The 23,318-nt window shown below is 40.9% G+C and overlaps 2 protein-coding genes across 9 annotated transcripts in view; one reads left to right on the forward strand and one right to left on the reverse strand.

Moving 5' to 3' along the window:
- The first annotated feature begins 1,408 nt into the window (after window positions 1-1,408).
- Window positions 1,409-19,674, forward strand: LOC118208064 (B-cell receptor CD22-like). Its single transcript, XM_035382331.1, has 7 exons — window positions 1,409-1,669; window positions 2,426-2,461; window positions 2,949-3,242; window positions 3,355-3,648; window positions 14,522-14,818; window positions 14,951-15,099; window positions 19,513-19,674. Exons 1-7 carry the CDS (start codon window positions 1,618-1,620, stop codon window positions 19,672-19,674), a joined length of 1,284 nt encoding a protein of 427 aa, XP_035238222.1. The 5' UTR covers window positions 1,409-1,617.
- mybpha (myosin binding protein Ha) overlaps window positions 18,291-23,318 on the reverse strand; it is a 34,066-nt gene continuing 29,038 nt past the window's right edge. For all 8 annotated transcript variants that reach the window (XM_035380823.1, XM_035380824.1, XM_035380826.1 and 5 more), the window contains 2 exons: window positions 19,090-19,136; window positions 18,291-18,669 (listed from right to left, as the gene is read on the reverse strand). The gene's annotated coding sequence lies outside the window, so the exon portion shown is untranslated. The remainder of the gene's footprint in view (window positions 18,670-19,089; window positions 19,137-23,318) is intronic.

The following is a 23,318-nucleotide window of genomic DNA, read 5'->3' on the forward strand; positions in this document are numbered from 1 at the left end:
TAGAGTAGAGACTCATATTAAACAGATACCAGTAAAACCATCTTATACGTTACAGGCAAGGTGATTCCAAGTAGAAAGATGCTACACTGACAAAATATCAAAGGCAATAATAGGAAAACCAGCACAACTCTGCTCCAGATGATATGAATGCATTACATATAATATTACAGGCATTCAGCAGATGCTCTTATCCAGAGCAACGTACACAGCTTTTTTGTATACGCTAGCATTTACATCCAATTATACAGCTGGATATACACTGAAGCAATGGAGGTTAAATACTTTGCTCAAGGGTACAACGGCAGTGTACTACCCAAGAATCAAACCTGTGACATTCAGGTTGGAAGACCAGTTCCTTACCCGTTACCCTTTACCTTTGTTTTATTTTATTTTTTCATTGCCTTCATTATTTTAAAATAGAACACATGAGCACATCCTCAAAGCAGGCTTTTTATTCCCTTTCTTTTGTGTGTTACAATTTGCTACTATTGTTTAGTTTTCTGTGTTGGTACTTTTCTGTTATAGGTCGCAGGTGGTCACGCAGTTTTCTTGTTTAAGACATCTTTAGATGGTTAGGCCAGAAAGTCAACTGTGGTTTCATTTAGATTAGAGTAACCTAGCTCTGGTCTGTTTTCTGCCTGAACCATCCTGTTCAGCCTACATATGGCAATGTGTTCTGTTTTGTTGTCTCATTATTTGTAATAAATCTTCTATTTTTCTATATAGATTTTGAATCCTTGTTTAGTTTGTTATGTTGTTGTCCCTGGTTATTGGAACTTCGGTTGGCTTTTGGGACGTAACAGTGTCCTACCGGGGAATTGAACCGGGGACCTTTAGGTTACAAGACCAGCTTCTTACCCATTATACTACTCTGCTGCCCCAATTATTTTCAGGAGCCATCTTGATTGCTCTGCTCTTAATAGTCATTCAGAGACCACGCATTCAAACATGTCCTCTCCTCAAGGATACGTATGCCAATTCACTGCTTCTTTTCACATCGCAGGGCATGAGCTGGGCTTGCACTGGTATGAGCTGGAAGAAGAAGCTTCTTGTGCAGCTTGTGTTTGTGTGTGTGTATGTATGTGTGTGTGCGTGCACGCATGTGTTTGTGTGTGTGTGTGCACGCATGTGCTTGTGTGTGTGTGTGTGTGTGTGAGAGAGAAACAGTCAAACATTGTAATGTCATATATTTTTATATGTAGTTCAAGGTGACTATAGAGTGTTCGACAAAAATTGACACAAATGTGATGTTAAACACTGTTAGCACTTAGCACTGTTTTTACAGACCGCAAACTCTGTTAGGGACCGTTCTCACAGCTCTCTTTCCGAAGTGGTTGCTCTGGTAACGTGTTAATTTATTTTTACCGTGGCACAATCAGTGAGATACACCAGCAGCAGATCTCAAAAATGGCAGCGGTGAAACGACTAAAGGCCGTGTGGTCGGGCACTGTCGCAGAAACCAAGCGGCAAACGGGTGCAGAGTGACAGAGGATATAGGTTTTTTTTTGTTCGTTGTTTTTTTTATTCAAAATTCTCCATCACAAGCGTCCTACTTTTCGTCCGACCTAATAATAGAGGCAGTCGCGATGACCACAGCGTAGGCAATGCACTTATCTGATGTCTAAAGCAAGAATGAAGCCTCATGACACATTTCTACGCTTTCCAATTTGTAAGTAAAAATTTGTGTTTACTGTTGCACTGCTGTCTCTTTCACCATTTGATGTTTGTAACTGATTTGATGTTTGTTGACTGTCTTGTGTAACTTCATAACTTTGTGTTTTATGTCAGGTCCCCCTTGCAAAAGCAATTTAGATCTCAATGGGGGTTTTCCTGGTTAAATAAAGAAATCTACATTTCATGTGAACATGTAGACGTGGTGAAATAAATGAAAGAATACATGTATGGTTAAGACTGACTAAAGTAACATTATTATGATTTTATATATTATGCCTTGAATCTTACTGATCACGATATAATAGGTCATGCAGTGCTTCCATATACATATGTACTGCAGTCCTGCTATGTATTATTGTGATTGCATGTGATTGTCTGTGAATCCGACTGAACAATATTATTAAAGATGTTCAATCTTCACAATTAACTTCACAGAAAACTTCCAACACGTATTTTCAAATGTATGACTGTCTCTTGTGTCTGAACAATCATACTTCAATAATTGCTGAACTGGTCTGAGCTTATTAAGTTACCATACTGTATGAAAGATGGAGTGAGTGAAAATTGCATACTATCAAGAACACTTAGCTACTAAAAAATGGGACATTATACATCATTGTTTAATGAAAAACAGTCAAACTTTGCAAAAAAAGGATTTGTGTTTTTAATGTGAAAATAAAATCATTTTATACTAACATTCATTCACACTGGATCAGATATTGCAATTTACATTGCTTTCTTCCTGTTTCAGATGCAACAGCACTGGTGTTTTTTGGTGTTCAGAAAGGTATAGATATTAAATTCCTAAAATCTATATTTTGACATAATTACTACGCATTCGTTTTGTGGAACACGCACAGCAATTATAAACCAGAATTCATAAAGATCAACTTTCCAAAACCCATTCTTTCTGACAGACTCAAAGTTTGTTGTTGCAATATTAATAATGCAAAAATATGAGGAAATATTTAGGTTACATTTAGGAAAAATGTGCATTCAGAAAATGTAACATAGTTAATTTTAATTTTAATTTAGAAGTAGAAACCATACGATATGTGCATTGATACTATGTATTAAACTAAACTCTGCATTCTTTCTGACAAACTCAAAGTTGTTTAGGATAAATATAGGGCAACCTTACATTTCGGAAATGTAATGTAGTTCACTTAAATTTAAATTTAAAAGCTGAATGCATATTTTTCATTGATACAATGTATCAAACTGAACTTTGCATTGTAAAACTGTTTGATTCTGTTTTTTTATAACTGTTTCAGCTGCACAGTCAAGTCCTGCTGTTCGTCTGACTGCTAATCCTCCATGGCCAGATGTGTTCCCAGGAGAGACAATTACTCTCACCTGTCAGGTTATTGAATCTGAGGGATGGATATTTCTGTGGACCAGACACAGACAGGGGGATCTAACATATCTTCCAGCCTCCAGTAGTAATGGCTCTGTGTCTGTGTTGGTCCTGAGTGCTGTGGACGAGAGACAGAGCGGAATGTATCAGTGTGAAGCTGTAAAAGGACATGAGCGAGCTTTCAGTAACCTCCATCCCATAACAGTCTCTGGTGAGTAGTGTAATTGAAAATTACCCCCCTCAAATAGTGCTTCTTTTTTGCTTCAACAAATGATAAGAAATAAAATGTTTAAACAACATCTCTTCAATGATCTCCATTTCAGCTGATCGTCCTCAGGCTGTCATAGTCACAGATCCCCCAGCCAAAGTGATGTTCACAGGAGAAGCTGTTAGCTTAGCTTGTGACATCAGGAAAGGGTCTGGCTGGAGATATTCATGGAGCAGAAACACCCAGGGAAGATTAGAGAGCCTCTATGCCCGTGCAACTGAAAGCCAACAAAAGCACATCCTGCACTCAGTAAGAGAGTCAGACAGTGGAGAGTACCTGTGTCAGGGTGAACGAGGACAAAACCCTGTGATCCAGTCTTTCCCAGGAACACTTGTGTTAAATGTGTCTGGTGAGTTTGGGAGGTTTTCTTCAGTCCTTACCTGTATGATCTTCTATGTGATGAAGACTGTTAATGTTTATGAATTCTAAGAAATGACACTGAACACATGCTTTACCTTTATCAGGTGAAAAGCCTTGGCCTGTTATTACCCAGAATCCCCCCAGTGGAGAAATTTACACAGGAGAGAGAGTCACCCTGAGCTGTGGGTTTGGGGGAGATCCTGCTGACTGGGAGTATCTCTGGTACAAAGACATACTGAGACACACTTTGCCCAACACTGACAGCAGCAGGACTGATGGGTCCAGTTTCACTATCAGCTCTGCTGCTCTGGCCCACAGTGGAGAGTACTGCTGTAGAGCTGCAAGAGGAAGAAAACCTTCTTACTCAGACTACAGTGATCCTCTGACTTTAGAAATATCTGGTGAGAATTATTACAATGGTAAAATGTGACTTTGATGTATGTGATTTAATAATTTCATGAAGATATGAAGAGTGTTTTATGATACTTTCAGTTCATAATTAAAAATTGATTTACAGCATTACCTGAAACACATCTGACCGTGCAATCTGGATGGACAGAGGTCTTCCCCGCTGAAACAGTGACTCTGAGATGTGTAATTCAGGGCAGCTCTACAGACTGGATGTATAAATGGTACAGAGATGGACGGGAGCTTCCTGTAGACAAAGCTGACTCCAGCAGTGTAAATGGAGACACATACACAATCCTCTCTGCTGATCAGTCACATTCTGGACTGTACACCTGCAGAGGAGAACTTACAAGGAGAGCATCTGTGCACTCTCTGATTGGCAGCTCTGCTACATTGAGTGTACGAGGTAAATATGCTTAATTTTCTCTCAACAATATGTGTGTCATGTGTTCTTTCTTTCCAGACAAAACTGAGAAAAAAACAATTTTACAATGTTATTTGGACCAAGAAATATGCTTTTGTATAATATTATGATCTGATTTGTCTTGTTCTGAATTACTGAGAGTTGCCAGTTTGGAGTACAGGTGTCAGAATACCATTATCCAGTCTTTCCATGGACAATTTATGTTAAATGTGTCTGATGGGTTTGTGACAATTGCTTCATTATTTAATCATATGATTATGGACACCAGTTTGTCTCCCCTTGTTTTCTCACATTGTACTTCAGTCCTCCGCCACCTAGAGGTCACTATAGCCTCTTTGTTAAGCCTCCTCAGACATCTTAGTTGATAATTTAATTGCCACTAATTAAACACAAATGATGGTTGACTGACGTGTTTAAATGCGACACTCACGTGTTAAATGTAATTTGATTATTTGCTAAAATAGACATGTTTCAGTATATCTATATGTTGTACAGGGGCATGATAGGTATTGTTAGAAGCCACGGTAAAAATGAGAGCAGTTACAATGTTTGACTTAGAGAAAAAAGTTAAATAAAAAATATACGCTCATGATCCAACTATGGGACTAATCCTAGTCTTCAGTCAAGACCTTAAGTAGAATCTGGCGTCATAGAGTTGGGCAAAAACAAAAACCTGAACCCTTACTGGCCATTTTCGGATTAGATTGGACACCCCTACTTCATATGGATGCGTTTTGCTTTTTACGTAAGCGATGCTCAATCCTGGTCCTGGACAGCCACAGAGTGTTCTGGTTTTTGTTTTTTGTTTAAGATCAGCAACCAATTGAGACCAAAGTAAGCAGGTAACCTGAGTTAACCGTTTAATCTACTGCTTTAACTGATAAATTGCTGTGCTACTCAAGTGCTGAATAACAATGTAAGCCAGCAAACCCTGTGGCTCTCCAGGGCCAGGAGGGTGGACCACTGGCTCAAAGCTATACTTTTCATAGCATTTAAAATAAATCCATGTTCATCTTCCTGCCTGACTGTCACAATATTAGATCAATTCATACATTATCTAATTAATTAGATAAACAAAAGTTTTTTAAATGGCTGAATTATAAATTCAGTTGTCTGAACAGTTACTTGACTATGCTGTTGAGTGATTATGAGGAGCCCTAGAGGATAAGTAGTGAATTACAAGTTGAAATCCCTGCAGGTCACATGGTGGAGACATACTGGTGGCCCTACATATGGTCTTGTATGTGATGGAGAATGTATCTATTAATGCTAATGGGTTTGGGGGAAAACCAAAACATGTTATTACCCAGAATGCCCCCAGTAGAGTGATGTACACAGGAGAGAGAGTCACCCTGAGCTGTGGGTTTGGGGGCGATCCTGCTGGCTGGGAGTATCTCTGGTACAAAGACCCACTGAGACACACTGTGCCCAACACTGACAACAGCAGGACTGATGGGTCCAGTTTCACCATCAGCTCTGTTGCTCTGGCCCACAGTGGAGAGTACCGCTGTAGAGCTGCAAGAGGAAGAAAACCTTTTTACTCAGACTACAGTGATCCTCTGACTTTAGAAATATCTGGTGAGGATGATTAAAATAGTAGAATATGGATTTCATTCATGTGCTTTAATAATTTAAAAACATTATTAAAGCACATGTTTTATGATTTTCATTTTATAATTAAAATTGTCCAACACCTTTGGGATCAATTGGAAAGCCAACTGTGAGCCAGGCCTAATCGCCCAGTCAGTGCGCAATCTCACTAATGCTCTTCTGGCTGAATGGAAGCAAGTCCCTGCAGCAATGCTCCTACATCTAATATGAAACCTTCCCAGAAGAGTTTTTTATAGAAGTTTTTCTATAAAAAAGTTTTTATAGAAGCAAAGGGTGAACCAACTACATATTAATGCCCATAATTTTAGATGAGATGTTGGCTGTCAGGTGTCCACATACTTTTGTCTATATGGATTATATAATAATAATAATAATAATAATAATAATAATAATAATATTAATAATAATAATAATAATAATAATAATGTATTTATATAACACCTTTCATACATAAAATGCAGCTCAAAGTGCTTCACATAAAATGAGAAAAAAACAAAGAAATACAAATACAAATAATAAATCATGAATAAATAAAAGAAATAATAATAATAATAATAATAATAATAATAATAATAATAAAGGATAATAATAAAATAATAATAATTTGATATAATAAAATAAGAACACAAATAAGATAGTGAGGTAATTAAAAGTATACTTGTCTCCAAACCAGCACGCTCCTCACCCCCCTGCCCATGGCTGACCGAGTCACTACGCTCCAGCAGAACATCACTGCGGGCTGCAGAGAGGAAGTGGAGAAAATCCCGATCCTCTGATGACCTGACCGCATACCATACCCTGCTGGCGACTTTTACATCTGCCCTCACGTCTGCAAAAGCCTCTTTTTTTCAATCCAAGATCAGCGCATGTGTCTCTAATCCACGTAAACTATTCTCCACCTTCTCTTCCCTCCTCATTCCTCCTCCACCCCCACCTCCCTCTTCCCTCTCCGCAGATGACTTTCTGGCCGCCTTTGAAGGAAAGGTGGCTACAATCCGGAACTCCTTCACCCATCCAGTGAGCCCCCCAACCCCCCAGGACAACCCCACAGCCACACTGACCTCCTTTGAAATGCTGGAGGACTCCGATGTATTACAACTCATCACCTCTCATCGCGCAACCACCTGTCCACTTGACCCCATCCCATCTAAAGTTCTCCAATCTATCTCCAGCGAGCTCCTTCCCTATCTGTCTTCCATTGTTAATTCCTCTCTCTCCTCTGGTCATGTTCCCTCTGTTTTTAAGATGGCTCGTGTTACCCCACTACTCAAAAAACCCACCTTAGACCCCTCCGATGTAGCAAATTATCGACCCGTATCCCTTCTACCCTTTCTGTCCAAAACCCTTGAACGAGCAGTTCTTAAACAACTAACCTCTTTTCTCCATCAGAACAACCTGCTAGACCCTCACCAGTCTGGCTTCCGATCCGGGCACTCAACAGAGACTGCACTACTAGCTGTGACGGAGGCACTTGCCACTGCAAGAGCCTCACGCCTTTCCTCTGTCCTGATCCTTCTTGACCTGTCTGCAGCTTTTGACACGGTCAACCATAAAATACTCCTCTCCACCTTGGCTGGGATGGGAATCGCTGGGACTGCCCTGTCTTGGTTCGCTTCCTATCTTGCAGATAGGACCTACCAGGTCACCTGGAAGGGGTCTGCCTCTGCCTCTCATCCACTTGTTACGGGAGTGCCGCAGGGATCTGTACTGGGTCCTCTGCTGTTCTCCTTATACACCAGATCTCTTGGTTCAGTCATTAATTCACATGGTTTTTCCTATCATTGTTATGCAGATGACACGCAACTCTTTTCTTTCCCCCCCTCGGCCACACAGATTAATGATAAGATCTCTTCCTGCCTGGCTGACATCTCCACCTGGATGGCCAGCCACCATCTGAAGCTCAACCTCAACAAAACTGAGCTGCTCTTCTTCCCGTACAAGACCTCCTTGCTTCGTGAACTCTCAATCACGGTTGATGGCACCACAGTGACTGCCTCTCACTCTGCCAAGAGCTTGGGGGTGGTCCTGGATGACCAGCTGGACCTCAAGGAGCACATCAAGGCAACATCACGGTCCTGCAGATTCATCCTATACAACATCAGGAGGATTCGACCTTACCTGACGACGCACTCCACCCAGCTGCTCGTCCAGGCTACGGTGACCTCTCGCCTTGATTACTGCAACTCTCTCCTTGCAAACCTGCCAGCTTGTGCCATACAGCCACTACAGATGATTCAGAATGCCGCTGCCCGACTCATCTACAACCTCCCCAAATTCTCCCACGTCACTCCTCTGCTGCGATCACTTCACTGGCTACCGGTCGCTGCCAGGATCCGATTCAAAGCCCTGACCCTTGCCTGCACTGCCGCCAACAGGACAGCCCCCATCTACTTGCAGGACATGACTCAATTCTATGTGCCTGCTCGACCACTCCGCTCTGCGGCAGCAGGGCGTCTTGCAACCCCTCCCACCCCGCCCAAAGGGATCACAGAGCTTCTCCACCCTAGCTCCCCAGTGGTGGAACGAACTACCCGTCCCTCTCCGAACCTCCCCCTCACTATCCATCTTCCGCCGTGGCCTGAAGACTCATCTCTTCAGACTATACCTAGAATAACCACCACCACGCTGTATATATTAAAAAAAAAAAAAAAGAAAAAAACCCTTTTTCCTATCACTTGTTACATGTTGCCCCATCACTGCCCTTCTTGGTAAATTGTATTCGTCCTAATACTGTAGCTTATTCTTCTGCCTAGTTTGGCTTTGCAGATGTTAGACCAGGATAGTGTTTATTGTTCTCGGCTAGAAATAGCTCTACAAAATAAGTAATTGTACCTTACTGAACCCGTGTTCAGCAGTTGTCTACGATCATGAAAATGCACTTTTGTACGTCGCTTTGGATAAAAGCGTCTGCCAAATGAATGTAATGTAATGTAATGACATATAATAGAGTAACAAAATAGTTTTAGGTCTGATTATATTTGATTAGCATTACAGAAATGTACATGAAATGCTTGTTCGAGCAAATATGTTGCCAAATTCTGAAATGCATCTAGTTTATATTCCCATAGCCTGTTTCAACCGTTGACTTCTTTGTTTCTTTGCTCCCTCAGTTTACCATTCTGTGGAGAATGTGGTTCGGATCTGTGTGGGCATGGCAGTTCTCCTCTTTCTGTCAATCATTGTGAATCCAGCCTTCTGGAGATGGGTATCACGCCGGAAAGTGGTACACAGTGGGGAGGAACTGGCTGAACAAACTGACCATACCTGACCACACAGCGTGGCATGAGTTTATTTTCATTATTGCTTTGCTAAATATTACATGACATATTGTATCATTTATTAAAGTAGACTTACTAAAAAAATATATATGTATAAATGTGCATCTTACGGGCTTGAAGGCTTAATGTAATATCTGGCAAAACATGGCTTTGAAATACAGGAGTTTTTTCATGAATTGTCATTAGGGATAGTTTGCACTCTTACACAGCCCTGGTCATCGCATTACTTCTAATCAGTGTCATTCTGCATGTCATTCTTTGCGTAGGGCAGGGTACAGCATGGTACTTAACCTGCATTGCTTCAGTATATGTCCAGCTATATGAATTGATACTATGTTAATGGATGCAATGTAAATAGTGTGAAAGAAGCTCAAGATAAGTGTGTCTGTTAAATGGCTGTAATGTAAATTGGGAAAATTATGTAACTGGAGAGCACCTTTATTTTTTGCAGTACCTTCATTATTTTTAAATAGAACACATAAGCACATCCTTACTTAGCATTTACATTGCATCCAGTTATACAGCTGGATACATGCAGGTTAATTACCTTGCTCAAGGGTACAGCAGCGGTGTCTGTTAAGCCACGTTTCCACCAAAATTACCCGGAACTTTCAGTCCCAGGAACTACTTTACCAGGAACTAAAAGGTTCCTTCAGCCAATGGTTGTCTGCGTTTCCACCGGGGTCTAAAGTACCGCGAAGATTAGGCAAATTAGCCCACTGACGTTGTCGTCGGTCCATCTGTCATATGATTTCTTCTGTAACCCCATACTACCACCGAAGTAGCCTACATTATTTTCTAATAACCGGGACAGCCCGGAGGGGTTTATTCCACATATATACAACGGGTTACCAACAATGACTATATATGGTTACTTTTGTATTATTGATTTTCATATATCCTCTCAAACACATTCATTAACAGTAGAAAACATGCACACGTTGTAAACAATTTGCTGTTTTATTACTTTCTCGTCGTCAATTCCATATAGGCTAATCGCAAAATGACAAGAATAGAACGAAAACTCGGACTTGCGTGAAAATGTAAATTAGTAGTGGTACAGCCACCGTTTGCTTTCCTTCGAAGTTACTGCTAGCCGAGCAGCGAAGTGTGCCCTCCAGATGCGAACCATGCACCATAAATGAGTCCATAGTCTTCCTGGTCTTTTCGTGGAATTGAAAAATGGCAGTAAAATTGAGTAAAATTACGGCAGTCTGAGAAAGCTAAAGGGAAGATTACTAGAATTAACCTGTTATTTTACCCGGATAAAAAGTGCGGAAGGTGATTTCCAGTTTGCTTGTACTGTATCACCAATGTTAATTATGCAGAACTACCGCACACCTCACATAATTGTATCAAACGTTTTGAGTCAATTACAACGGGCTAACAAAGAAAATCCGGAAGAAAATATTCAGCAACCGAATTAATCCGTTTGAATGTTTTGGTAGCCTACGTAATATGCTGTCCCAGCACGAATGCTTAGCATTTTATAAAACGAATACTAAAGCAAGAAAAGAACAGAAGACCACACGTTATAATTCCAAGACGTTGACAGGCTATAACCAAAAGTAGGCTACTGCGCCGCATAACATACAAGTTTGATTTGAAGTTATTATGAAAATAAATTGGTTTTCCGCTGCATATTTTCAAACATGGCGGGTAATGGCGGAAAATAAATACAACACAAATGCTACGAGTACTCGACCAATCAGAAATGTTCAGCGCTGCAAGCTCCACCCAAAAGGTTCCTGTACTTTCGGAAAGTACTACCCCCCGAGCAGGAACGTTTTGGGGGGTAAAACAAAGCCCCCAGAACTAAATTTAGACCCTAGTTCCTGCGGTGGAAACGCACTGAGTTCCTCAAAAGGTTCCTAGTTCCGGGGTATAGTTCCTGCGGTGGAAACGGGGCTTTACAGTCCCTTGATTTGGAGTCTGCATGTCTTAATCCTGCAGGTGGAGCTGATTGGGGTTTGATTGCTTGACGATGCACACCTGTGTCCTAACAGTCAACTGGATAAAGCCTGAAGACACCTCGGTTGAAGGGGGCTTTTAAAAATAGTTTATTATAGAGATTTCACACATTTTTAGATAGTTAGGCCAGAAAGTCAACTGTGGTTTCTTTTAGATGAAGAGTAGCCTAGCTGTCTGTTTTCTGCCTGAACCATCCTGTTTAGCCTACATATGGTAATGTGTTCTGTTTTGTTGTCTCATTGTTTGTAATAAATCTTCTATGTTTGTATATAGATTTTGACTCCTTGTATAGTTTGTTATGTTGCTGTCCCTGGTTATTGGAACGTCGGTTGGCTTTTGGGACGTAACAGTGTCCTACCGGGGAATCGAACCGGGGACCTTTAGGTTACAAAACCAGCTTCTTACCCATTGTACTACTCTGCTGCCCCAATTATTTTCAGGAGCCATCTTGATTGCTCTGCCCTTAACAGTCATTTCCAGACAACGCATTCAAACACGTCCTCTCCTCAAGGATACGTATGCCAATTCACTGCTTCTTTTCACATCGCAGTGCATGAGCTGGGCTTGCACTGGTATGAGCTGGAAGAAGCAGCTTCTTGTGCAGCTTGTGTTTGTGTGTGTGTGTGTATGTGTGTGTGCGTGCACGCATGTGTTTGTGTGTGTGTGTGCACGCATGTGCTTGTGTGTGTGTATGTGTGTGTGTGAGAAACAGACAGTCAAACAGTGTAATGTCATATATTTTTATATGTAGTTCAAGGTGACTATAGACTGTTCAACAAAAATGAACACAAATGTGATGTTAAACACTGTTAGCACTTCGCACTGTTTTTACAGACCGCAAACTCAGTTAGGGACCGTTCTCACAGCTCTCTTTCCGAAGTGGTTGCTCTGGTAACGTGTTAATTTATTTTTACCGTGGCACAATCAGTGAGATACACCAGCAGCAGATCTCAAAAACGGCTGCGATGAAAGGATTAAAGGCCGTGTGGTCGGGCACTGTCGCATCAAGCAACCAAGCGGAAAATGTGTGCAGAGTGAAAGAGGATATAGGTTTTTTTTTGTTCGTTGTTTTTTTTCTTCAAAATTCTCCACCACAAGCGTCCTACTTTTCGTCCTACCTAATAATAGAGGCAGCTGCGATGACCACAGCGTAGGCAATGTACTTCTCTGTCTAAAGCAAGAATGAAGCCTCATGACACATTTCTGCGCTTTCCAATTTGTAAGTAAAACTTTGTGTTTACTGTTGCACTGCTGTCTCTTTCTCCATTTGATGTTTGTAACTGATTTGATGTTTGTTGACTGTCTTGTGTAACTTCATAACTTTGTGTTTTATGTCAGGTCCCCCTTGCAAAAGCAATTTAGATCTCAATGGGGGTTTTCCTGGTTAAATAAAGAAATCTACATTTCATGTGAACATGTAGACGTGGTGAAATAAATGAAAGAATACATGTATGGTTAAGACTGACTAAAGTGACATTATTATGATTTTATATATTATGCCTTGAATCTTACTGATCATGATATGATAGGTCATGCAATGCTTCCATATACATATGTACTGTAGTCCTGCTGTGTATTATTGTGATTGCATGTGATTGTCTGTGAATTCGACTGAACAATATTATTAAAGATGTTCAATCTTCACAGAAAACTTCATGAAAACTGGCAACACGTATTTTCAAATGTATGACTGTCTCTTGTGTCTGAACAATCATATTTCAATAATTGCTGAACTGGTCTGAACTTATTAATTTACCATAGTGCATGAAAGATGGAGTGAGTGAAAATTGCATACTATCAAGAACACTTAGCTACTAAAAAATGGGACATTATACAGCAATGTTTAATGAAAATCGGTCCAAGTTTGCAAAAAAAGGATTTGTGTTTTTAATGTGAAAATAAAATCATTTTATACAAACATTCATTTACACTGGATCAGATATTGCAATTTACATTACTTTCTTCCTGTTTCAGATGCCACAGCACTGGTGTTTTTTGGTGTTCAGAAAGGTATAGGTATTAAATTCCTAAGATCTATGTTTCGACATAATTACCACGCATTTGTTTCGTGGAACACGCACAGCAATTATAAACCAGAATTCATAAGATCATGACAACTTTCCAAAACCCATTCTTTCTGACAGACTCAAAGTTTGTTGCAATATTAATAATGCAAAAATATGAGGAAATATTTAGGTTACATTTAGGAAAAATGTGCATTCAGAAAATGTAATGTAGTTCATTTTAATTTTAATTTAGAAGTAGAAACCATACGGTATGTGCATTGATACTATGTATTAAACTAAACTCTGCATTGTAAAACTGTTTGATTCTGTCTTTTATAACTGTTTCAGCTGCACAGTCAAGTCCTGCTGCTCGTCTGACTGCTAATCCTCCATGGCCAGATGTGTTCCCAGGAGAGACAATTACTCTCACCTGTCAGGTCATTGAATTTGAGGAATGGACATTTGTGTGGACCAGACGCAGACAGGGGGGTCTATCACATCTTTTAGCCTTCAGTAGTAACGGCTCTGTGTCTGTGTTGGTCCTAAGTGCTGCGGAAGAGAGACAGAGTGGAATGTATCAGTGTGAAGCTGTAAAAGGACATGAGCGACCTTTCAGTAACATCCATACCATAACAGTCTCTGGCGAGTAGTGTAATTGAAAATTACTCCCCTCTAATAGTGCTTCTTTTTTTGCTTCAACAAATGATAAGAATTAGAACTTTTAAACAACATCTCTTCAATGATCTCCATTTCAGCTGATCGTCCTCAGGCTGTCATATTCACAGATCCCCCAGCCTCAGTGATGTTCACAGGAGAAACTGTTAGCTTAGCTTGTGACATCAGGAAAGGGTCTGGCTGGAGATATTCATGGAGCAGAAACACCCAGGGAAGAGTAGAGAGCCTGTATGCCCGCAGTACTGAAAGCCAACAAAAGCACATCCTGCACTCTGTAAGAGAGTCAGACAGTGGAGAGTACCTGTGTCAGGGTGAACGAGGACCAAACCCTGTACTCCAATCTTTCACAGGAACGATTGTGTTAAATGTGTCTGGTGAGTTTTGGAGGTTTTCTTCAGTCCTTACCTGTATGATCTTCTATGTGATGAAGACTGTTAATGTTCATGAATGCTAAGCAATGACACTGAACACATGCTTTATCTTTATCAGGTGAAAAGCCAAGGCCTGTTATTACCCAGAATCCCCCCAGTGGAGAGATGTACACAGGAGAGAGAGTCACCCTGAGCTGTGGGTTTGGGGGAGATCCTGCTGGCTGGGAGTATCTCTGGTACAAAGACACACTGAGACACACTGTGCCCAACACTGACAGCAGCAGGACTGATGGGTCTAGTTTCACCATCAGCTCTGCTGCTCTGGCCCACAGTGGAGAGTACCGCTGCAGAGCTGCAAGAGGAAGAAAACCTTTTTACTCAGACTACAGTGATCCTCTGACTTTAGAAATATCTGGTGAGAATTATTATAATAGTTTATTACACTAGTAGAATATGGCTTTGATTTATTTATTAATAATTTACTAAAATTATGAGGAGCGTTTCATGATACGTTCAGTTTATAACTAAAAATTGTATTGATTTACAGTATTACCTCAAACACATCTGACCGTGCAGTCTGGATTGACAGACGTCTTCCCCACTGAAACAGTGACTCTGAGGTGTGTAATTCAGGGCAGCCCTACAGAGTGGATGTATAAATGGTACAGAGATGGACGGGAGCTTCCTGTAGACAAGGCTGACTCCAGCAGTGTATATGGAGACACATACACAATCCTCTCTGCTGATCAGTCACATGCTGGACTGTACACCTGCAGAGGAGAACTTACAAGGAGCTCATTTGTATACTTTCTGGTTAGCAGCTCTGCTACAGTGAGTGTACGAGGTAAATATGCTTTATTTTCTCTCAACAATTTGTATGTCATGTGTTCTTTCTTTCCAGACAAAACTGAGAAAAAAAACAATGACAATGAGGTTGGAGTGCAGACTGTCAGCTTTAATTTGAGGGTATTTTCATCCATATCGGATAAAACATTTTGAAATTATAGAACCTTTTGTATAGTCCCCCCCATTTTCGGGCATCAAAAAATATTGGACAGTTTAACATAATGTAGAATAAAGTAATCATTTTTAATATTTGGTCACATATCCTTTGCATGCAATGACTGCTTGAAGTCTGCGACGCATAGACATCACCATATGCTGGGTATCTTCCCTGGTAATGCTCTGCCAGGCCTGTACTGCAGCCATCTTCAGTTCCTGTTTGTTTTGGGGAATTTTTGCCTTCAGTCTCCTCTTCAGCATGTAAAATGCATGTTCAGTTGGATTCAGATCCGGTGACTGACTCGGCCAGTCAAGGATTTTCCACTTTTTGGTCGTCAAAAACCCCTTCGTTGCTCTAGCAGTATGTTTCGAGTCATTGTCGTGTTGCATGATGAAGTGCCTTCCAAAATTTGTTTTATCTGAGCAGATAAAATGTTTCTGTAAACTTCAGAATTCATTGTTCTACTTCTGTCTGCAGGCACATCATCGATGAAGACAAGTGAGCCCGTTCCACTGGCAGCCATACAGGCCCAAGCCATAACACCCCCTCCACCATGTTTCACAGATGAGGTGGTATGCTTTGGATCATGGGCATTTCCTTTTTTTCTCCACACTTTCCTCTTTCCATCAATCTGGTACATGTTTATCTTTGTCTCATCTGTCAACAAGAAGTTACAGAAGTCTTGGGGCTCTTTTACAGTATATGGACAGTATTCTCCGGTCATCCACTACAGTGGTCTTCCTCAGTCTACTGGGTCTTTTGACATAATTGAGATCACCAGTTGTTTTTTTCTTGTTAATGATGAACCAAACTGTTGACTTGGGCATGCCCAGAGTTTTTGCAATGTTCCTGATTGATTGATTTTCATTTCTGAGCCTTATGACGGCCAGCTTAATTTGCATCGACACTGCTGTCTTCCTCATGTTGTCACACCCCAACAACAATCTCCAAAGGCAATTGCAAAGTCGAGAATCAAGACTAGACATCAACAGCTCTCTTCTGCATTCACTAATGACACAAATGAATACACCTGCTTAACGAAACACATCTGTGAAGCCAATTCAACAAATACTTGTAGTACCTTAAAATGGGGGGACCATGTACAAAAGGTGCTGTCATTTCTAAACGGTTCATCCGATATGGATGAAAATACCCTCAATTTAAAGCTGACAGTCTGCACTTCAACTTCATTGTCATTGTATCCTTTCAAACTCAAAGTGCTAGAGTACAGAACCAAAATAACAAAAGATATGTCACTGTCCAATGAATTATGGTGCTCACTGTAAATGGAAGTTAGCAAAAGGTAAATTTCGTACAGACATTTGGAAGAATTTTTTCATGCAGAGTAGTCAATGTGTGGAATACCCTGCAAGGTCATGTAATAGGCCGGGTATTCGAGTTGAGCTTGTCACCTTGATTTTATCTTCTATTGTGCCATAATTCTTTTATTACTATTATAGGATACGTAGTGTTTAGATTTTGGCCTTAGAGAGGGAATCAGTGAATAAGAATGTGGCCTGGCCTCCCCGTCACAAGCATCAAAGCAAAAATGTGATTGGGGCAATATAAAATCCACTGATACCCTAATCTAGGCAGACAATCTATGGGTCACACCCCCTCCGAAGAGACAAATCAGATGACACAGGACACCATATCGGGGGTCGGAGACCCTACATGCCTAACATTTCCCTTTCCCATGTACTCTTTAATCTTTAGGTAGGCCAGTCCTTGTCATAAATTAGTCTGACCCCCCTTCCCTTCTATCCTACACCTTAACTCAGCATCACCCAATAAGGGCAAAACATCCTCAAGCCATGCTGGGTAAGGTATTTAAGATTTCCACAGGAAGAAAGTGTTGTGTTGCATTTGGTTTCAGGGCCTGGAAGAAGAAGAGTTTTCCTCTTTTTATTTTGGTGGTGGTTCCTTGGTTGTGTGCTTGTAGCTGGTTTCCTTGTGGCACTTATACTGGAAGTGGGTGACACTTTGGCAAGGTCTGGCTGATCCGTTTCTCTGTCTCTCTCTCTTATCCGTCTCTCTCTCTCTATTTTCTGGTATTTCTAGGTTAGTTGTTTAAAGTTTTGCTGTATGTCTTCTGTTGTGTAATTTAGAAGTAGTGTGCCTGCATTCAATAAAGAATGTATGTTTTCAATTCATTCATATAATTGACTGCTTCTTATTGAATTAAATTATTTAATCTGAAAACCTGATTTACAGCTTGTTTTGACTTGTTGGTTGATTCCACCAGTTTTCTGTAGACTGACCTATCAAAGAATTTGGTGATTTAATTGATAATTCTAATTTTAAACATAATTATTAAATTAAACCTAATAAAATATATTTTACATGTAGGTTAAGTGAGGGGTTCTAGCATGTAATATCACTTGGTTCAGTATTCAGTGCTGAACATTTTAACAAGGACATTGACTGTTAGAACCGCTGGATTCAGAAAAGAAGCATATTCTTAATTAGTCCTTGCTTGTCCGACACTATTGTTTACTTTTTTTCTTATTTTTATTTATTTTATATTCGTTTTTTGGTATTTTAAGTCTGTTCAGCACATTGGTCAACTGTGGTTGTTGTAAATGTGCTATACAAATAAACTTTGACTTGACTTGATTTGAATAGAGGCAGAAACTTGGGGGATTTTCAAGACTTGGCTTGATACGGTGTTCGATACTATCTAGTCTGTAGGTAATCAGAGCACTAATGTAGTCAGGAAAATGGTGAGCGTTGTTCTGCTGAATGGCCTTTTCTCCTCATTATGTTATGTAATGTTAAGTATGGAAATAAATGACTGCCCTGAAGAAACATTTAAAGTCCTACATTAAAATAGCTTTCTGCAAAAAAAGACACCAGTAACACATGAACACACCATCCCTTGAAAACGAGTGTAGAATGAAAATATGAATTTTAATAAACATCCGTGCATTTTAATACAGTGTCCATTTTGATACAGTGTTCATGTGACTTACTCATTTATTGGGTACAACTACTTATGCAACCAGAATAGAGGACACAGCCAGGAATAAATACCTGCGAATACCTGGTTCCGTCTCTACATAGTGTTTAGTCGTGTAATTTTCTAAGAAGTGTATTATTATTTTTCTGAGCAAAAAGGTCAGTGTCAAGGATCTGGCTTTCTGAACTCACAAAGTACCTGTACTCCAGGTGAACTCAATAAACATTCTTTTTTCTTCCTTTATATTTACACATTTCTGTTCTCCCTTCGATCACCTCCATAAACGTCCTGGAAGATCCTACATCTGAAATCAAGACAGGTGAGAACATTTATGAAGCAGGTCGATCAATTTTCCGCACTTCAAAATGCACTTCTAACATTTAGCATTTAGGACATCCGTTCTGATGTAGACATATAATCTCCCAGGACTCAGCAATTCATTTTTGTTCTCTGTAGGGGACTTGAAGTCTCTGGTCTTAGTGTCAAGAACCGTATATACTACTGTGCTGCAGGGGACATTCAATGACAATAAAATATTTTCACTGCAAAATGTTTTTGTCATCCAAGACACATGCATTATGTCAAGAAACTTAAATACTAAAACTTGGGTTTGTTGGGTCTCAGGAGGGTTAACACCCCTGTTAATCACTTCCTCCACCAGCAGGGGGAGCTGAAGTTGTGTGTGGTCTTTTGAACGGAATACAGTCCGACCTCTGGTACTCACCGTTAACTTCTGTTGTGGGTCTGGCTCCTGCTGGTCCTAATTTGCATCTGTCAGACACATAGGGAAAACAAACGGGAGAGGGGGGCAACTGTGAATAAACAAGTCCTGATATTAAAACAGTTCAAATATCTGACATTACTGATTTTCTATTGGATGACCATTTATTAATATTATTATATGTTTGCATTGCATAAAGCCACATGCTCACTAAAGGTGGGAATCTGGGCTATTTGTTTCCAGTTCCATACCCTTCTTTAGCCCATTTATAAAGCTGATGTTTGGGGTAAGTATAACACCATTATCTGGGGTACAATAGCTGCATCCTATCTGGACTAAAAATCTTCAAGTTCAAATATCACAAGTGTAGTTGCAGTTGTACAGCAGCGGAAAACCTCATTATCGTGCCCCTTTTTCGGGGAAAAGAGCAGCGTTGAGCGGGAGAGGGCAGTGGGCAGCTTTGGGCTGTGGCTGTCGGCTCAGGAGAACGTGAAGACGTTGGATGGAGGATCACACAGACCTGTTGTGGGGTCATTTTTAGAACCTCGAAACAGAACTTTTACATGGGAGAAGCTGCATCCCCTTTAGTCCAGAGACCTGCCTTGTATGGACCCAACCGGAGGAGTTCACATCTGCTTCTGTCCCACTAGGCCAGGCCCCAGATAGATGATCAAATACGTGAGCAAAATGTTCAAATGTAGAGGCAGACAATGCCCCCCTCCCCCGGTGTTCATTTCCTGTCCTCCAGCCCCTCCCTAACTAGGCTCTTAGTTCCTCCTAAGTTTGCCTGCAACTTAAGGAAGGAGAGCTCACATGGCTTTTCTGTCTTCTCCAGCCCAAATGTACAGCTATGCAGCAGTCATAAAAGGTCCACTGTCAGTTCCTACCATTCGTTAAAAACACTAAAAACATTTATACGAGTTTGCACTCAACAAAGGGTATTCCAACAGAATAAGCCGTACGCTATGCTGACTGCACTGAGCAGTTTGCTGTGTGTGACACAAAAAAAACAAACAACTGTTTAATAGTTTCTGTTCAAACCCAACACCAGTTGCCTTCCATTGCATGCTGGGATATGAAACTGGTGCTATGTTACAAACACCCAGATGCAGGGAGAGACACATTCTTCCTTTATGTTCCCTGGGAAAAAATAAACCAGCCACTTGTTCAAGCTGAAGTGAGAACATAAGCTCCTGTACTTGCTTACGCTGTGCAAATGCAAAACCGGACCCAGTAAACAATTCTTTCTAGATGAAAAAGGCTTGGAATTCATTTTTCGACACTATTTGGAATTGATCCACGGATCGCAAAACCCCAGGCAAATTTTTGCCTCCAAAGCACTCGCCTACCACCGCAGAGACTCGGGTTCAATCCCCGGCAGCGGTACTTCCGGCTTGGTCAGATGTTCCTACGAACACAGCTGGCGGTGTTCGCGGATGGGAAAGCCGGTGAGGGTATGAGTCCTGATCGTTGCATTGGCGACTCCTACTGGTTGGTCGGGGCGCCTGTTCAGCAGGGAGGGGAACTGGGGGAGATAGCGTGAACCTCCACACGCCTTACGCTCTCCCAGTGAAACTCCTCCCTGTCAGGTGAAAAGAAGCGGCTGGCAACTCCACATTTATTGGAGAAGGCATGTGGTAGTCTACACCCTCCCCAGGCTGACAGAAGGATAGCGCATTGACCAGGACCGTAATACACACTGGGAATTGGTATAACTACTAAATTGGGGAGAAAATGGGAGAAAAATGGCAAAAAATGAATAAATACATTTTTGCCTCCAAACACAGATCATTTCTGCTATGCTTGAGAAAGATTAACTACTTCGGGAATTTGTCCAAATGATTCCTACTTACTTATACCTAAAGCGGTAGTAAACAACCAAAATAAAGAGGCTGTGTGAAATGCTTTCAGAGAAAAAAAAAAGTTACCATCTATTGGGTGTTGATAAGACAATGCGAAGTGCTCTCGCCAATCATATGGAAGCTGTGAGGCCTTGCTGCTGATTGGCTGTCCTATGGTCACCCAATAGATAACAGCGGTGACGTTTTTTCCAGAAGCATTTCACACGGCCTCTGAAGCACGGTTGACGGTAAGAAAGGTAATGCACCACACTGCGGCGATGACCGCTACTGCGTTCGATAATTATCGTCGTCTCATATCCCCCAGCCCTACATTCAAACACACCCTGAGACGCAGTGGCTCTTTTATAGCGAGCCACTAAACACCTATGAGGAGAGGCTGGCTGGGTACTTCAGGTAGCCATCCAATCGCTGGGCCAGCACGCGACATGCCCGCACTGTGGCTAACTGTAACGTCATAGCGCGGCTAACAACACTGCTCCAATGGCACGCGCTAGCTGTGCGCCAAGATGAGTGGCATTTAGCCACCGTAGCGTCACGCACCCTCTCACACTAAGATTTACGGGTGCTTCCATGGAACAAAATCCAGAGGCCAAGCGAGTATCGAGGTTTGACATGCGACCATTTCAACAACAGGCCGACTGCAGCAATGAGAAAACCTCACAGCAGCAAGAAGGCTACTGCTTTGCTTTGGTCTGAAGTGGAGATGAGAGAAATGTCATTAAATAAACGAAAATTAAAGTTATTTATGAGAAAGATACAAGAGCAATAGAATAGAATAACAAATAAAACAGCCTTTAATCTTGCCCGGTGTTGCTGTTCATGAGTTTTTCAGACATACATTGTCCTACACTGTCCACACTGCGCATTTTCCAGATACAAAAAAAGCATACATGTTTTCAGCTGTTTCTTAAAATGGCTGGGGGTTCAGTTCTCAGCCACGAAACGTCCTATACAGTCATCCCATCTCCAGCTGTAACACTCTCTACTACTACTATTGAACTGAAAAAAACATTAGGGGGGCAGACTGTCCACTCTCCGAAATAAATAAATAAATAAATATGCTTGTAAATAAATAAATAAATATGCTTGGACAGAGTGTAGCACAGTGGGTAAGGAACTGGGCTTGTAACCGAAAGGCCGCAGGTTCGATTCCCAGGTAGGACACTTCCGTTGTACCCTTGAGCAAGGTACTTAACCTGCATTGCTTCAGTATATATCCAGCTGTATAAAATGGATACAATGTAAAAGTTGTGTAAGTCGCTCTGGATAAGAGCGTCTGCTAAATGCCTGTAATGTAATGTAATGTAAATAAAAGCTGTTGGTATTTTAATAAGATAAGCCTGATGTGCAAACCCATTGGCTGTAACTTTGCCTGAGTACTCTTTAAAACTGCAGTGCATAGAACACTTGTCCTTGATTTGCTCTTGATGCTGAAATAATACTGAAAACTGATAACTATCCTTAAAACATAAAGAAAAAAACCCCCATAGAGGTTGTGGAATCTGATACATGCAGGGAAAGCCAGTGTGCAGTTGAAAAAATTAAAAAATCATTTTTGAAAAACCCAGTCACAAAGGCAACCAGATCTAAGCAGCATATATAAGGATTTTTGTATGATCTGCTATCATTACATAGAGTAACATATCCTGTTCCAGCTAAAAGCTTTCACATTGAACTGATATTGTAGCTACCAATTTAAATATATGCTACATGGCAACTTTACTGAGTAGCTTGTCGATAAAGGATAGATGGTAGATGCTAACCGTGCCCAACGAGTGTGAATCTGATCACTTTAATGATACCATGGGAAAAAGAGACATATGTAGCAGCTGAGCTTACATGGCATTGTCCCACAGAGTGTAAAACAGCAGCAAACTCAGCAGTGCTCATAAAGCTTGATAGACAAGCATTTGGGCCAATGATTTCCCCTGAAGTAAGTCCTCAATTGAGGTGATTGGATAATATCAATAATAATCTAATGAAATGGTTCTACTAGGTGGCACGTGTCAGAATCCCATTGGTTGAAAGCAGTTTAGAATATGATGTGAAATGCAAGACAACTGTGTGGCAACTGCCTATATTATGCTGGTGAATAATAAGAAGGGTACCTGTTGTTAGCATGGCTCCACCCATAACAAAAGCATTTCCTGTTCCCAATCACTTCCGAAGCGTTTCCCCTCTTCCAATCCCCCCCCCCCCCCCCAACCATCCAATCAAAAACAATCTGTATTTACCAATATCATTAAAAGAGTGTCATTACATTACATTACATTACATTCATTTGGCAGACGCTTTTATCCAAAGCGACGTACAAAAGTGCATTTTCATGATCGTAGACAACTGCTGAACACGGGTTCAGTGAGGTACAAT

The sequence above is a fragment of the Anguilla anguilla genome, chromosome 11, assembly GCF_013347855.1.
Source record: "Anguilla anguilla isolate fAngAng1 chromosome 11, fAngAng1.pri, whole genome shotgun sequence".
NCBI lineage: Eukaryota > Metazoa > Chordata > Actinopteri > Anguilliformes > Anguillidae > Anguilla > Anguilla anguilla.